This window comes from Phocoena phocoena, chromosome 8 (genome assembly GCF_963924675.1).
Source record: "Phocoena phocoena chromosome 8, mPhoPho1.1, whole genome shotgun sequence".
NCBI classification, from domain to species: Eukaryota; Metazoa; Chordata; class Mammalia; order Artiodactyla; family Phocoenidae; genus Phocoena; species Phocoena phocoena.
This window is the reverse complement of record NC_089226.1, coordinates 3,238,083-3,254,285: the sequence shown is the minus strand read 5'-3', so window position 1 is coordinate 3,254,285 and position 16,203 is coordinate 3,238,083. Positions and strand designations below refer to the sequence as shown.

Sequence of the window (16,203 nt, the reverse complement as noted above, 5' to 3'; positions counted from 1 at the left end):
TACCGACTTTCTAAGGCATCTTTGGTCCCAAAACCTTGGGGACACTCCCGTGAAAGCTTAGGTGAATTATTTTCATATTTTGTCCATGTTCACATGTCCGCTCACAACACTTTCCCTGCTCTCCCTTCCCCAGATTCAGAGCTACCTGAGCCCCATCTAAGTCCACTTTGCCAGGCCACTCCCAAGTGGCTCTATCTCATCACCTGCAGCACCACTTGGAGCTTTCTGGTACCCTAGATGAAGAAAGTGTACACATGGTTCAGGGAAATCATTCCTTTCTAGGAGGGAAAGCCCACATCAACTCCCAGGTTGGCAGGGATGTGATGCTATATCTGCAGCCTCCATTGCTTTGTCCCGAAAGACCCTGAACTCCCAAAGGCAAATGCATGGCGAGGGACAGACGTGGGAAAAGCCAGGGAGATGCATAAGCATGTAGAAATGTGTTCAGTCATTTCTTCAATTTATAAGATTCAATAAAGCAAAGAATAAAGATGCTCTGAATACAGAGGATTTGTTTTCCAACTGAAGACACTGTGAGGATTGTGTAGTGGCTTTTTTTTGATATTTATTTTGTTGTACCAGGACTTAGTTGCAGCAGGTGGGCTCCTTAGTGGCAGCTCCAGGGCTCCTTTAGTTGAGGCATGCGGACTCATTAGTTGTGGCATGCAAACTCTTAGTTGCGGCATGCATGTGGGATCTAGTTCCTTGACCAGGGATCAAACCCAGGCCCCCTGCATTGGGAGTGCGAAGTCTTATCCACTGCGCCACCAGGGAAGTCCCTGTGTAGTGTCTTTCATCTAACTTGATGGCGACAGAAATACAAAGGAACATGGGTTCTACAGGCAGTAAACACGTAAAGCCTTCCACAAGCAAACAGTTGAGAATGGGTTTGGTCCTCTTAAAAATGTGTGGGATACCTTCCCATCTGCCCACCTGCCCCTCAGCTCTGCCCTATATTTCTCCTACCCAAATCCATCAAGGACTGCATCCCTCTCTCCATCACCATCCCTCTCCAGGCCCTGCAAGGCAAACGGTGAACATTTATATGCCTAACTCGGGGACCTACACCTTTAGAAACCTCAGGGTGAGTTATTTTAGTCTCAACCAGCTCCCACTTCTTGAGAAAATTAACTTAGCTTGAACACTAATCCATCTGATGAGGCGTTCATCTTTAATCCACGTTTCACTAGTAAACTGATTTGAAGCACGCAGTGAGTGAGTGTGTGTGTGTGTGTGTGTGTGTGTGTGTGTGTACGCGCGTTGTTGTAGGAATGCTATGAATGTGTTAAAATCATAGCAAAATAACATCCCAGAATTTCAGCTGGGACCACATTTATAATAAAAATTACTGATTGATTTCAGGGATAGCAAAGATCAGTTCTACCCAATTACACTCTCACTGCCCCTTCTAAAGCTGTGCGACTTGGGGATTATTTCACAGCTTTTAGTCTTTTACATACAACTGCCATTATAAAATGTTCTTTGTGACACATAAAATTATATATACATACACACACACGTGCGCACGCACACACATACACACACACACAGAATTTGCTATATATCTTAAGTGGCTTCTCTTAAGAAACTCAGGAGAGACAGACAAAAACACAGCAGAATGAGTCTACAATATGAAGTCTAAAAGAAAAAATAATCACTAACAGAAAGGAAAGAGAATGAGAGGGAATTTCAAAATAGAATGAAGAGGTTGGAGAGAGACACACACAAAGATAGAACACACAATAAAGTCCTTGCTGAAGAGGTGGGGAAAACAGGTCCCCAGAAAGTCCAAAGACACAGAATATAAAACGTACTAGCCTAGTTGACCTCTAAAGCCCTTTCAACCATGATATTCTAATCATCTAGTCCTAAATGGATGGCTGAAATATCCCCTTTATGGCTGGATGCCTAGCACGAACTGTGATCTAGACAGCCATGTCCCGGCTCGGCTTTAGGGGAAGAGTCCCAAAAGGGCAATTAATTTAGATTTAATGGGACAGTTACTATAGGTTTAAATAAATTCCAGTTAAATATTAACAGCCTGTTTATTGAAGATTAACATTGCTGGTTGCCTTGTGGGATTTTCTTTTCCTTAAAGAAACCCTTTATCGGAAGACTTTTAATCATCATGGCTCTTCCATCGCCTGCCTTAGGTCCAATGTGGCTCATTAATTACTTTGTGTCACAGTTTTCCGAGTTTTGAAGTGGACACCTTGGTGAATGGGAACAGTGGAAGGACAGGGTGAGGAGGGCTATTTCTCTATAGGAGAAACCGATAAGCGGACGTGAAGATACACTGCTTTTGAGAAGAGTGTTGAGAAGCATTAAAACCATAGACTGAGAGTTGGAAGGGGACTAGGAGGTCATTTAATCCAAACTCCTCACTTAGAAGGAAAGTGGAGGTGACTTGGGGAACTCCATGCAGCCAATAAGTGACAGATTGGGGGCCCAATGCAGTACCCTTGACCCCAGCCCTCTACGGGCTGTCATCTTACTGTAGAACAGTACTTTCACCTTTCAAAAGTGCATTAGCCCAGGCTTCCCTGGTGGCGCAGTGGTTGGGAGTCCGCCTGCCGATGCACGGGACGTGGGTTCGTGCCCCGGTCCGGGAAGATCCCACATGCCACAGAGCGGCTGGGCCCGTGAGCCATGGCCGCTGAGCCTGCACGTCCGGAGCCTGTGCTCTGCAACGGGAGAGGCCACGACAGTGAGAGGCCCGTGTACCGCAAAAAAAAAAAAAAAAAAAAAAAAAAAAAAAAAAAAAGTGTATTAGCCCATTTGGATGTATTAGACACTAGATCTTCTCAAAGGTCCACATATCATGGAGATGTTGGTTCTTCTGAAAACAAAGAAGCTAAAACAAACAAAAAAGCAAGTGACTTATTTAATGATGGCGTGAGTTAAGACTCGGATCCAGAGACTCTGGTTTATAAAATGATATTTACAAAATGCCACCTCCAATAAGAAATACAACTGAACCCATAAGTTTTTGAGCAAATTCCTGTCTCATTAAGTTTTACCTCTTCTGCTGTTGCTCCTGGCTGGGGAGAAAATGCAGAGAAAAGGTTAAAAAGAGACATGAGTAAAAGGCGATTGATTAAGGAGAAGGGCATGGGGCTGGGCTGGGGAGGAAAGCCAAGTTCCTCTAATGGTACATTTGGGGTTTAAGCTCCAAGTTTGGGGTGGCCGGTTACCATCCAGAGGCTCTTTCTCTGTGAGAAGCCACTACTGACTCTGGTTGGGCTGCATCTTGCAAACCTTGGAAATGGAGTCTGGCTGATCCTGTAGCACAGCCCTGGGATGCTCAAGGGTAGAAACTGGGAGCAATGAGGCCAGCAATGCATGTTAGTATCCAGTGACTGGTGTAAATCTGGACCTGGGAATGGGTAGGGGGGCTTTGGACTCCACCACCAGGCCCACGGGAGCAAAGATGGGCCCAAGTTCCACGAAGGTGGTCAGAGGCACTGCTCATTTACCGCTGAGATGGAGGCGTCTTGTCTTTTTCTCAGGTTGTTTGGCTACTTTTCAGGTATATGTGGGAGCATGGCAGACAAAAGTTCCCAGGCTGCCGCACAAAGAGGAAACCCCGTCCTCTTTCTCAAGCTCAGGCTGTTTCCCACAGGCCTGGATCCTGTGTGCTTTTCAAGACACTGGGGTGGGAACTGCAGGGTCACCTTCTTCCTGCCCTGGTTTGAAGGCTAAGCTACTTCCCTTTCTGACCACATCTCAGCGTGATGTTTCTGTTCTGTCCCTGGGATGAAACCCCTCAGGACATGCACAGGGATGGTGTTCACAGGTCTGGCACTCAGAGGGATGCTCTTGGGTTCTCGGGACAAATATCACACCTAGACCCTTCCGAAGGAGGGAAGCACATGCGCTGGCCTCCGTGCAGTCCCCATGCAGAGGCCCAGCAGCTGCCAGGCCCTGTGCTCACCTCTGTCCGTCAAGAGTCTCATAGCATCCTCACACCACCCTCCGTGCTAGGTACCATTCTTATCACTATTTCACAAACAAGGTGATTGCCCCAAGGTCACACAGCTAGTGATGGAGGAGATGATGTCTGACTTCCGGTCTGTCTGAGTCCAAAGCCCCTGGTCATTCTTAATTGATAATCAATGAGTGCGTGAACACAGGATGAGGAAGCAGTTAGAGCTTTCCAATCAGAGCACTTCAGACGTCCCCACTCTTAGTTTAACAGAGCACGGTCTGTGAATATAAAAGGCAGCTCCGTCTCAGGCTCCTTGCCGTCCCCGGTTGTATACATTCCATCCCGTCTGCAACTAGATTCCCGCCCACACCATCTGCCCGGTCAACTCCTTCTCACTATTAAGTCCCAGTTTAAAGTCATTTCCTTAGGGAAGCGTCTCCTGATTGTCCCGATTCCCAGAGAAACGTCTATCGTGTTTGTTCTTCCAGTTCCTCACGGTGCCTGTCAGCATCGTATCTACAGTTTTGTAAAGTTCTTGCTTTAATATCTGTCTCCCCTGCCGGTGTTAGATGCACAGTGGATTCTGTTTTTGTCTCTCTTGCCCACCACTGGAATCCACCACCTAGCACATAGCTGAAAACGTGTTTGTTGAGTAGATGAATTTCTTCCCTCCATTTTTAAATCCTTGAGACTATCCCGCTGCCCCTCCCCCCATGCCTCTTTAAATGAATCTTAGGAAACCATGGTCAGTGCCTGGAACACTGGACACACAGCGCCTGGAAATCAACTGTTCCCAACGGGGGAGGCGCATCCCAGGTTGTTGTTCTTGGCGACGAGAATGTTCTTAGGGGCTTCCAGGGAGCGCTGGGTTGAGTTCATTACAACTTCAACTTTCCTGGATGCAAATGCAAATAGAACCATTGACAACCCCAACAGCACTAGATTGTAAGCAAATCGAGGGCAGGGCAATGTCTTTCTTCTTTGTATCTCTAACTTCCAACAGTTCCTGGCTCACAGGAGGCACTCAGAGTCTGCTTGTGGAAGTTTGATGGCTGACATTGAATTCAGCTGAATAACTGGATACCCAGAGGCATCAGTACTGGGCAGCAATGTTAACACTTCTGTGTTAATATAACCTCTTCTGTGGTTCTCTCTCTTGCTGCAGATATAGCAGCCAAAGGAGATATTTTGTCATTTGGCCCTTAAGCAGTGTCCTTACCTGCCAGGTACAGTGGAGAGAACACAGGAGCAGGGCCCATCAGCCCCGAGCTCTAGTCCTGATTTATGAGTTGTTAACTTTATTCCTATGATAATGGATCCTCTCTCCTGGGTTCACTCCTCCCACTTATGAAACGAGTGGGTTATATATCTTTCGATGTCCCCTCTGACCATATCATTCTGTGATTCTGGGAATCCAGAGTCTTATAATGACCCCAAACCTAGATATGGAGAGATGCTTCTCTAAAGACCCCTGGCTCTTGCGATGCTCCCCTTTGGGTACCTGGCCTTTGCTTTGATGGTACTTGGACTTTGATCATTTGCCCCGCTTTTCTTTACTTTTCTGTCTACCTGCCAACTTTTCTGCTGATCACCCCTCCTCTTTATGTACCTTTCAAAGTCCATGGGCAGCCTCACCTTTGCCTTTTCTTCCCATGCTCCTGAATTCTCTCTATTCCTGATCTCTTTCTTCTCTCTGGACGCTTCTTCCTCATCTTCAAGTTGCTCTTTGGCTCTCCCTGCTGAAATCCTAACAACACCAGACTCTAGCCCGGATGAACAATGCGTTTATTTTGACCTTATATTCACATAGGTGGAAAGAGCAGCAGGTACCTTTCCAGAGTCCGGCCCTTCCCTACTCCCCTAGAGCTGTCTCTTGAGCCAGACGGACACCGCCTTTCCTGATTAAAACTTGCGAGGTCTGTTGGGTGCCACACCGCTCTAACTGCCCTGCGTGTCGCATCTTCTCGCCTGTGCTCCTATTTGGAATCTCCACCAGGAGAGGGGGGCCTTACACCTTTTTAGAGAAGAAGCGGCACTGGCATGTCTCAGGCTAGAGCTCTTCTTTCGGGCTCTTGTGTGTGTAGAACATTCACTGGCTCTTTAGCCAACCCCAGCTTGCTGTAGGTAACGCAGAGAAAAACAAAAGCAACAGCTGAAACAATTTCCCTTTCATTGGCAATTCTTCCCCTTTCCAGCCCTGCTTTAGTGAGGAGGGGCTGCTGCCGCCCGGAGTCTCCGTCTAGCCCTGCGTCCTCCTCTACCTGCCAGCCCTCCAGAGTCTACCCAGCAAGCTCCTCTGCGCCCCGTCCTTTGCAGTCCCAGGATTATTAAAGGGAATATGATTGTTTTCTTTTGCTCAGGCAGTGTGTGCGTGTGTGTGTGTGTCTGTGTGTGTGTGTGCACGCCTGTGAGCTTGAAAGGCATTGTCCTATAGATATTTTTATAACCTGCAGCAATTACAGCTGCCAGAGTGGAGACAAGCTATGACAAGTTGATTTATGTGTACACTGTATGTGTATGCAGGAGGGAACGGAGGATGGAGACGGAGACAGCAGGGGGGGTGGCGGGGAGAAAGTGGAGGTGGGCGCTCGTTAGGAATCTGCTTTCCAGGAGGTAGAAAGGAAGTTATGTCTATAAAGAACACAAATAATGAAATTGCTCTGACTGTCATTCCTTTTTCATTAACTCGGATATGCTGGGAAAAACAAAATAAATCCAGCAGTTTTTATGAAGCAAGAGACGGGATATAAGATAAGCCACTAAGTGTTTGGTTATATTTAGGGATTAGGGGATGAGACGGGAGTTGACATGTGATTTTGATCTTCATCTAGTCAAACCACTTCAATCAGCAGCTTCAATAAAATGGATTCTGCCTTGTTAATTGTGCGGGCATCTCTGACCTCTCACCAATTTCTAAACTTCCATTTTTGAATAAAGTTTGGATCCCTGGGTCCACAAAGCAGCTGTGAGGTTGCCAGTGGCTTTCCTTTGTCCAGCCTGAGCGTTACCTGATCTCTGCTGGGTTTTCTGCCAGCCAGGTTGGGAGGCCGCAGCTCACCACTCTCCCTTCCCCCGCCAGAGACAAAGATGGTGTGAGCGTCTTAGATCAACCGCATGCAGACTGGTATAAACTGAACATCTTACAGAGCCTGTAAGAAGAGTTATTTTTCCGCCCAGCTATAATAATGAAGCAGTGGCAGGCAAAATGTATTAATAAAGCATCTTTCACCTTAAGGGGATTTCGAAGTATTTTACTGTAGAGTTAATCATGTATGTAGGCCCCTCGGGAAGGCCTGTTGTTGTCATTACCCACATTCCTAGATGCAAAAACTAACGCTCATTTGTACCTACCTGGGAATTAGATGCAAGAGCCAGGGTGAGAGTTTATCATGAAAGGACTCATCCCTGCCATTCTCAAGCCTGGAGGGAAATGACTCCAAAGCCCAGAATGAGTCCCCCTTCCTTCTCCACTGCTGGTGTTTGTTTCCACTTGCGGTGGTGGGACCTGTTTACAAAGAGGAGTCTTGGAGGGGAGCAGGAGTGGTGCTTAAAATGGATGTGGATGATTACAGGTAATTCCTTGGCCTCCGCATAAGGAGAACCCCAAATTCAGCGGACTGAGGTCAGCAGTCATGACCTCACACCTGACGTCTGCTCATATAATATCTTAACTTGGTGAAATCATGCAACTTCCTACTTCCACAACTCCCATTGCAAAGTGAAGGTAAAGTAGGGACTTGTCAGAACGGATTGGTACTAAAACAGGTAAATTCTCCTCCCGTTCTTTCAAAAGCATAAACAAAACCTCCTGCACCCTGAAGACATCATTTTTGTTTTTCTTGATAGTAAAGTCATTCTTTGTGGTCATAAGTTGACAATTGATTTTTTTTTGGTCCCCACTGGACAAAAGTAGCGACGGATTTCCCTGAGAATTTAATATTGGAAAAGTCAACAGAGGAGACGAGGGGAAAATGGGCGAAATGATGGATTAGCTGCTTGACTTTACATTGTTGTACACTCTCGGGTCACCTGTTAAAAGAGGAAGCCATGCCTCCTCAGTCTTTCTCTGTTACCTTGGAGCGTGGCTTCCACATCTGCACACCCACCTCCATCCCTTCCAATCCAGGGCAGTTGGAGAGACCGGGGTGTGACGAGTGAGATGCCTGTGCGTTACTCACCCACGTTTTATCTACACGTAAGTGGGGTGACCAGTTGAAAGATGCACGCGCTCTTATGGCACCAGGACGGTTACAGCGATTCAGTTAGGATGATTCAGTCTCTTTGGTGGTGGCTGGATGGCTTTTGGGAAGAACTGTTGTTGTTGTTGTTGTTGTTATTTAACGGTTGTTTTAAAAAAGAGCTTCCTGGTTGGATTTGAGAGAGAGTCTAGGGGAAAAACAGAGCCACGGCTGCTTCCTCTCTGTCCCCAGGGAGAATCTGGGTCAGTGCAGGGAGCTCAGACGGGAGTCCCTGAGCAGAGAACATGTTGGTGTTAGCACGTGGGGTGGGCTGTGCCGCTCTGGGCTTAGGCCCCCTCCCTCAGGAGCCAGGCCCAGGCTGGAAGGAACTGCGTTCCATCAGAGCTGAAGTGAGAGGAAACATGCAGATGTAGGCACAGAGGGACCCACAGCAGCCAGAGAGGAGAAGTGACAGCAACTGAGGCCAATGCAATTTTTCCCTGAGTTTCAAGAATTTGAAAAACACACCTCTTAAGATGCAATCAGCCCTGCAGGAGTGTGAAGCCCAGGACACCTGGGAATCCTCTGTATCAATAAAGCCGGGGGCTCACACTCATTCATCTGAGTGGGCAGTTTGCAGGGCTAACATCTTTTAATGCCGACAAAACAAGAATAAAGAATGTAAGTCAGTGTCTGAACTTGACCAAAATTTTGATGCGGTTTTGCCAGTTTCGCACACTAAGAGGCTTCTGTGATTTTGCATTTCTTTTATATATGGAAGATCTCTATTTAGAATGGTGTTTGAAGTAGCTTTTGGGGGGGTGGCGGTGGGGTGGGCGTTGCCTGTTGAATAAAAATGAGATGATTCTAAAACGTCCTCCCAACACTTTAAATTTACTCTAAATGCTAATGTATTAATCTGATAATTTTAAAGGTGCACGCATGCATGCTGCAGAGTTTTCTTTTCCTAGTTAATTAGTTTGTGACCCTTATTAAGACGTCTTGGGCTTATTGAGGCTGTGTAGTAACTTTGCATTTCTTCTTAATTTGGAAGTGACAGCTCTTCAAGGGGGGAAGTGGTTAAACTCCTCGCCTGAGCTCCTGCGGCCGCGGCGCGGCGCGGCGGGGGTTAAGGTGGGCGCCTGCGCCCCGCTCCCGCCGCCCGCCGGGATGCGCGCGGTCCGCCAGCTCGCTCGGCGCCAGCACGGCGGAGAGCTGCGGTCAGTGATGGAGCTGCTGCCATGACAACCCCGGCGGTCTGGGCCCGCGCGCGTCGGGGCTGCTCCCGGGAGGCCCGCGGCGCGGAGGCCGGGGGCGGCCGCTGAGCGTGGCGTCCTCGCGGCTCCGGGGCCGGCAGCCCCTCGCCTTCCCCAGCTAGCGAGCGAGCGAGCGTCCGCCGCCGTGCGCTCCCGCCTCAGCCGCCGCCGCGGAGACCGCCCAGCCGAGACCGGCCGCATCGCGGAGGCTGCAGCGCGCATTTGGTCTCGGACGAAGTTGACCGAGGCGGCTGCTGCAGCATCCCCGGTCCGGATCGCGCGAAGCCCGGCGTAGCCTCTCCTCCTGGCTCACCCCTGCGTCTCCCGCGTGTTCCACTTTCCGGCTCTGCTATTGTTACAGACTGTTTCCTGCTGGCTACCCTGCCTCTGAAACTTAAAAAGAAAGTGTTGGATTTGCCCTTGTTGGAACTGAGGAATTCAGACCATCTCTGGGTAGCCGGATCTAACCCACTCCGTGTCCCCTTTTGGTACCACAGTGCTTACTCCTCTCCAAAGTGCCATGCCTGAGCTGTTAACGGGAGGAAGGGGCTCCTGAGACGCGCCCGCACCTTTGCACCTGTCTTTGCTCTTCGCCTCTCTCCGCCACCTTCCGGGCTGAAGCAGCACCGAGGGAGCCCCCTTTGGATGTTCTCCGTGGAAACCGCTTCTCCGAGGCTGGAGCGCTGAGGCTGGTTTTGGGGAGGAACACTAGACTTGGAGGAGTCTGCGCGCTTTTCTCCTGCCCGCGCCTCCGGGGCCCCGTGCTCGCTCCTCCGCCAAACCCCACCCCACCCACTTCCTGTGCGCGCCCAGGGGGCGTGTGCCGAGCGGCTGCCGGAGTTCTGGGAAGTTGTGGCCGTCGAGGATGGGGGTCTGTGGGTACCTGTTCCTGCCCTGGAAGTGCCTCGTGGTCGTGTCTCTCAGGCTGCTGTTCCTTGTACCCACAGGAGTGCCCGTGCGCAGCGGAGATGCCACCTTCCCCAAAGCGATGGACAACGTGACGGTCCGGCAGGGGGAGAGCGCCACCCTCAGGTAGGGAGCCGCCATTCTTCTCTGAATCGACAGTGATTTGTGTAGGGGATGGGGGAGAGGGCTAGAGGTGCAGGTGTGTTTTCTGCAGCTGCTGGCGGGGAGGTCGCTGCTTCCCTGGGCAGCACAATTCATGGCTGAGCTGGGTGCTCTGCCCCGGAAAGGTGGTGGTCCCAGGGAAACGCTCAGAGCTTCCAGAGATGAGCTGTTTCCCCCAAACTGGCCTCCTAGGCTCAGGACTTGGTAAGCAGGAGGCGAGGCTGGCCAGGGGGTCTCAGAGATGGAGGCCAGCGGCCTGAGCACTGTCTGTACCTGCAACCAGTGGCCGTGGTGACTGGGGGCCCGGCTGGGGCTCAGCGTGAACAGTCGTCTCTGGTGTTAATGAGTCCCGAAGGCCGGGTCTGGCTTTCTGTGAATGCCATCACTCTGCCTGTGCCCCGGGGTGTCGCCAGCCCCGCTCCTGTACTCTGGCAGAGCTACTGTTTTGTCCTGGGTCTGACTGTGTCTGAGCTTTCCTGGGGTGTCTTCATGCCACGAGCTGGTAGCAGAGGGACGTGCTTTCTCTGTCTGAACACGGCTTTCTGAGATTGAGGCCATGGATATGAGTGTGATTTGTCTGTGGAAAAGATCGTTTACTTTGGTTAACTGTGCTGTCCACTAAAGCAATATATTCAGAACTCATCTCCCAAATGGAAACTGGGTCTCAGTGTTGGCTTGGGTCCTGCTTGACGTCTGGGGTTAAGGCTGACAGGAATTGGAGAAGGAGAAGAAGAATCTTGACTATGTTTTGAGTAAGGTCGGGTGAATCTGTCTCCCTTTCCCCCCGGCCTCCTGAAATGCTAACTCAGTTTCCAGTGTCTACAAACCATACCACTCACAGAAGGGCAACGCAGAATTAGTGATTGCAATGCGAGATCTCAACTCTCTGGAGTTTCTGAGAGTCAGCTGGAGGTAGAAGTTAAGAAGATCCATGGGAAGAATGTATGCCTGCTTAAATAAAGTTTTCCAGACTGGGCCATTGAGCTGACTGTAAGGCAGGATGGCAGTATTCCCATCCTTTGTACGTGAAGATTCTTGGAGAGAGAACCTTGGTGTTGGTGCCCACTCTTTTACACCTTCTGTGACTGTTCTTCTAAGGTGGCTCTTCTAAGGTTTATGGCTGGTGCATGTAAGGCAATACCCATGGGATAGAAAATGCTGCAAAAGGGACACTGGGTTACAGAGCTGACTTGTCGGGACATTGCCAAAGGAAGCGTGTGATTTAAGGGCCTGTCATAGTCTGCAAGCACCCATGCTCCTTTGTCTTTGGCGAGCTAGTGCTTATGCCCCCAGGGTACTCACTGGTTCCGGAAACCCACCTCTTCCACTGCGCCCTGAGTTAGGGACTATTTTGAGCAAAGGTGGAATGTCTAACTGCCTCACACCTCACACCTGAAATAACTGTGTGTCTGCTTTATAAAGGATTTCGTGGAAACTTGAACTATGCCCTGATTTCAGACTATTTAGAAAGAAAAACAAACCTATAAGCAATGTAGTCGATGGCATTTAGTGCCCTCTGGATGCCCCCTTTCCCCTAACCCTTGGCTGCAAGATATAGCCCTCAAGAAACAAGATGGAGACAGTCTCATACTGAGAACATTTTAGAAATGGATGGGAAGGTACTTTCAAGGAGAAGGAGGAAGGCGGTCAGCTCTGTAGAGATTTGGGGATAAAGAAGTAGCCACGGGGCCTTGACAGATGTAGCTGCCGTATAGTAGGAACAATGAGGGGATTTGGGCAGGGAGGGATCTGGTCTTCAGAGGGCAGTCCCCAGGCCTATGAGAATGAGGACTCTGCTGGATCTGTCAGGTGCTCAGCTGGGGCCTGGAGCAGCTCCTCTGAAAAATCGCATTATCGTGTACTGGCTGGCTTCTCTTTCTTTGTCTTTGCTTCCATGCCTCTTCCTGACTCACTCCAGGCCCCTCTCCTTGTCTCTCGTGCCCTCACGTTTGTTTGCATTGTCACATATGCTGTAGACTCACTGGGCTTAACCGGTTGTAGATGGAGGGGGTGGGATATGGTGGGGCTTTTTCAGCCCAGCCCTGTCATAAAAAAGCCCTCCTGGAACATCTCCTGACATCCAGGGCCAGCCACTGAGATTGACTGTCTTCCCGACAAGTAGGAGGAAGACCCTCCCAGTGGAGGGAGCCCTACAGGGCAGGGATTAGAGGAGCTGGGATCTGCGTGACACCAACCTGTTGGCCATGGGCCTAATTTAGGATGTGAGCGGGGCAGCAGGTGGGCCGTGCAGATGGCGCTCAAGCCTCCACAGGATGGCCATCGTCCTCCCCAGGCCCTCCTGCACTAGACAAGGAGGGGCCCCGTGTTGGGCTGCATTTCTGTGGAGCGGAAAAGCCCTTAAACCCTCAAACACAGGCTCTGCATTTCGTGATGCTGTGTGCAAAGAAGCAAGTAGGAATTTCAGAATGTATTTTGTTTGCATAGAAATTGCTAAATTTGCACGTAACCTGATTCCAGGTTGCAACAATCGAGTGGTTCAGGGCTCTGGGTTATTTCCCTTTTGCTTTTATTGTGTGTATGTGGGTCGTCTCTTCCTTCTTTTGTCTTCCCTCCCCTTCCTTCTTTCTTTCCTCCCTCCCTCCCTCCCTTCCTTCCTTCCTTCCTTCCTTCCTCCCATCCTCACCTCTTTCTTTTTCGTTCAGCATGTGACCAAGCTCCACAGACCACAGCCATCCCTGCTCTGCCCTGAGAACCACCCCTCTCCCTGTCACCACAGGTGACCCTGGGGTTCATGCTTGTAGTTTTCGTCTCAACCAGCAGAGGACTTTTTTGCTCTAATTTCATTTGATGCTGCTTTGTTCTCACCAGTTTCATTTTTTGAGGATCTTTTGCAGTTCCCAAAGAACGAATGCTTCAGCAGCAGATTCTAATGTGAGGAAACTTTTTAGAATGTTTTATTTCCTCCAATTAACACTAATGATCCTCGTAGACATATCGGGAAGCCTTTCACCTAATACGGCATCCACAGTCTGAATAGAATTACAGACAATTTGCAGTCTCCTAGTCTTTCTGCCCTCCTGTCAGTAGTCTGTACGCATATTTTTTTTTAAAAAGGGTGAGGTTTCATAAAATAGAATATGCAATGATAATAACATGAACTGAAATTTCTCCAGTACTCACTATGTCCTAGGGAGTATTCTAAGTGTTTTACACACTATCTCACCCATCATCCAACCTCATAACATTAACATTTAACCCTAATACAACCCCTCTGGTTGTAGGTGCTATGATTATCCCATTTTACAGATGAGAAAACTGAGTTTACATAGTTTGATTAAGGTTGCACAGCTAGGAGATTTGGAAGCCAGATTACGAGGAGTAGTAATAATAATGTTGAATGATGAATGGTGCCATCAGTTATTGGTTAGTTACAATTCATCCTCACCACAACTCTCTGAAATAGACTAGATTATGTCTGTTTTATAGATGAGGATGCTGAGGCCTGGAGAGGGGAATTTACCTAAAATCACACAAGTTAGCGCGTGGCCGAGCTGGAATGCTGACTCCTTGGCTTTTTGCAGGGCGAGCTTTCCCCACCGCGTTCTGTGTTCTCGCAACTCCTTGCGGAGACTTGGCATCGTCTCTCCGCTCATTTTGTCTCGCACCCTGCCTTGCAATGCTGTTTATCTCTCTGTTTTCCTTCTCCACGTGGATGGGGAGCTGCTAGCTCTTGGAAGCGGGGATCCCGCCCTGTGATGCCCTGAGCACCGTGTGCTCCCACATGGGTACTGAACAGATGAGATGACTGAAAGCCAAACAGAAGTATCCCCTAGCTTCTATACAGCTGGGCTCGACCAACTAAGATGTGTGGAGTGGTTCTTACACGAAGGGCACGAGCTGGGTGTTGGTTGTGGAAAGGCTTGAGGCTGAGGCCTCTCACCCCAGGGCCTTGGGTCCAACTCAAAAGGCCAGGCTGTGGACGCAGAGGTTGAAGAGGTCATCAGCCGTGGATGCAGTTGTGCCCATCATCGCGTGGGTGGGTGGTCTTCCGGTGGTCAGAGAAGAGCGCCCTCTCTCCCAGTGGGTGGGCTGCATTCCTCTCTCCCAGTGGGTGGGCTGCAGCCCTCTGATGGGGGCAGGAGAGCCTGAGAGGCCCGGCGTGTGGGTCTCATTAATTAGAGACTGTCACTAAATGTCAGCACGTCACTGGATAACTTTGATGGATGCATTTCATGTTTTCATGGTTTCCCCAAATAAGGCCGCAACCAGTAAAGTGAATTGTTTCCTTGGGGGTCATCTGCTAAGTGCTTTTTTAAAAAATATGAGTTAAAAATGAAAGGTCTGAGAAATGCACAAGAAGGAAGTTGGGTTTCGGTATAGCGGTTCCACGGAATAGCAGAGAGCAACGTGGTTTCCGTACTTGAGAAAAGCCGTGGGGGCCCCTTGCAGCTGTAGGAGACTGTGGCATGCTCTTCACATCATGGAAAGCATTTAGCATTTCGTTTTCGAAGCTGATGGATTCTCTGTTGGTCTCTCCAGCTGCTCCACGGCCTCTTGAGGCCACAACTCCACCTTCTTCAGGTTTCTGTCCCTAGTTCCTAGGGCATGACTGGGACCAGGGCTTGTGCTAATAAACTCTGAGTGAGGGTCCCCCTCTTTCCTTCACTCACTCTGCCGCAGACATCCTGGCCTTCCTCCTGTTTTGTGAACACAGAAAACGTTCTCTTGCTACAGAGCCTTCCCACGCGTGGCCCCCACTGTGGAGGTACCCCTCCTCCAGATCTAACCATGGGCAGCTCTTCATCATTTTGGCCTTAGCTCAGGTGAAACCCCCTCCCTGAAGCTGTTCCTGACACCCAAATAAAAGTGATCCCCTACCACTTCCACCAGGCTTACACTGGCATAGCATCCTGGATTATTTCTTCAGAGTGATCATCTGTACCTGAGATTTTCCCATTCATTTATTTGGTTGGTTGCTCCCGATCTGTCTTCCCCAACTGGGTTGTAAGTTCCTTGAGGATGAGTGCCTTCTCGGTCTTATTCTGTGCAGTGTCTGGCAGACACAAGATGCTCAGTAAATAGCTGTTGCGTGAGTGAAGGAAGGAAGGAATGCCTGCGATCACCATCTTCTCCTTGCCCTCTCTGCCCTTTTTTCCTGAGTTGTCTTGTGTTGTCCTTGCCCCGGATGTGTTCCTGGCTCACTGTCCTTTGTGTCTGGGTCATGCTACGTTGGGTGTGACATTGCTCTGGTGGAGGTTACAGACACACGTCAGTAATTGAGCCGGTGTCTTTCTGTCCAGGACACAGATGGTCTGTGTCCATTGTCTGTTACTTCATAGCTGCACCCATAACGTATGCCATTTTTCTGCCGGGTCACTCCCCTATCCAGTCCTTAAGCCTTTGAAGAAATGCTACTCTCTGACGATGTGCTCAACCCCAGGTAGACCTCAGGGAAATTAGCATTTTCAAGATAAAGAGGGGCACATCCTTCTGTGCGTCTCTGCCCATCCTTCTTTCTATTTGGGGTCTGCTGTCAGTGGGTGTCTGGTCATGTAACTACGGTTCTGTTGTTTCTGAGTTAACTTGTTCAGAACAGCAGTGCCGCTCAGGAAGCGTGTGCTGCTCTGGCTGCTTTGGCCCCTACCGGGATGGACCCCTGTTTGCTCACCTCTGGGGCTTGCCAGGCATCCATCGGGTGGACCGGGTCTCAGAAGAGCATGGACAGATGGGGCTGTGGAGGGAGGCTCCTGGAAGCACACACAGCCTGTTGAGGAGCCAGCAACTAAAATGGCAAAACTGAACACCCAATCGA

The 16,203-nt window shown here is 49.6% G+C and overlaps 1 protein-coding gene across 4 annotated transcripts in view; it reads left to right on the top strand.

Moving 5' to 3' along the window:
• NTM (neurotrimin) overlaps positions 1–16,203 on the top strand; it is a 929,065-nt gene that overhangs the window by 521,492 nt on the left and 391,370 nt on the right. For 3 of the 4 annotated variants that reach the window (XM_065882595.1, XM_065882594.1, XM_065882593.1), the window contains exon 1: positions 10,228–10,394. In XM_065882595.1, the coding sequence (XP_065738667.1) occupies positions 10,228–10,394 (167 nt within the window). Of the gene's footprint in view, positions 1–10,227; positions 10,395–16,203 lie in introns of those variants that run through there. The other variant, XM_065882596.1, reaches the window with a different exon arrangement.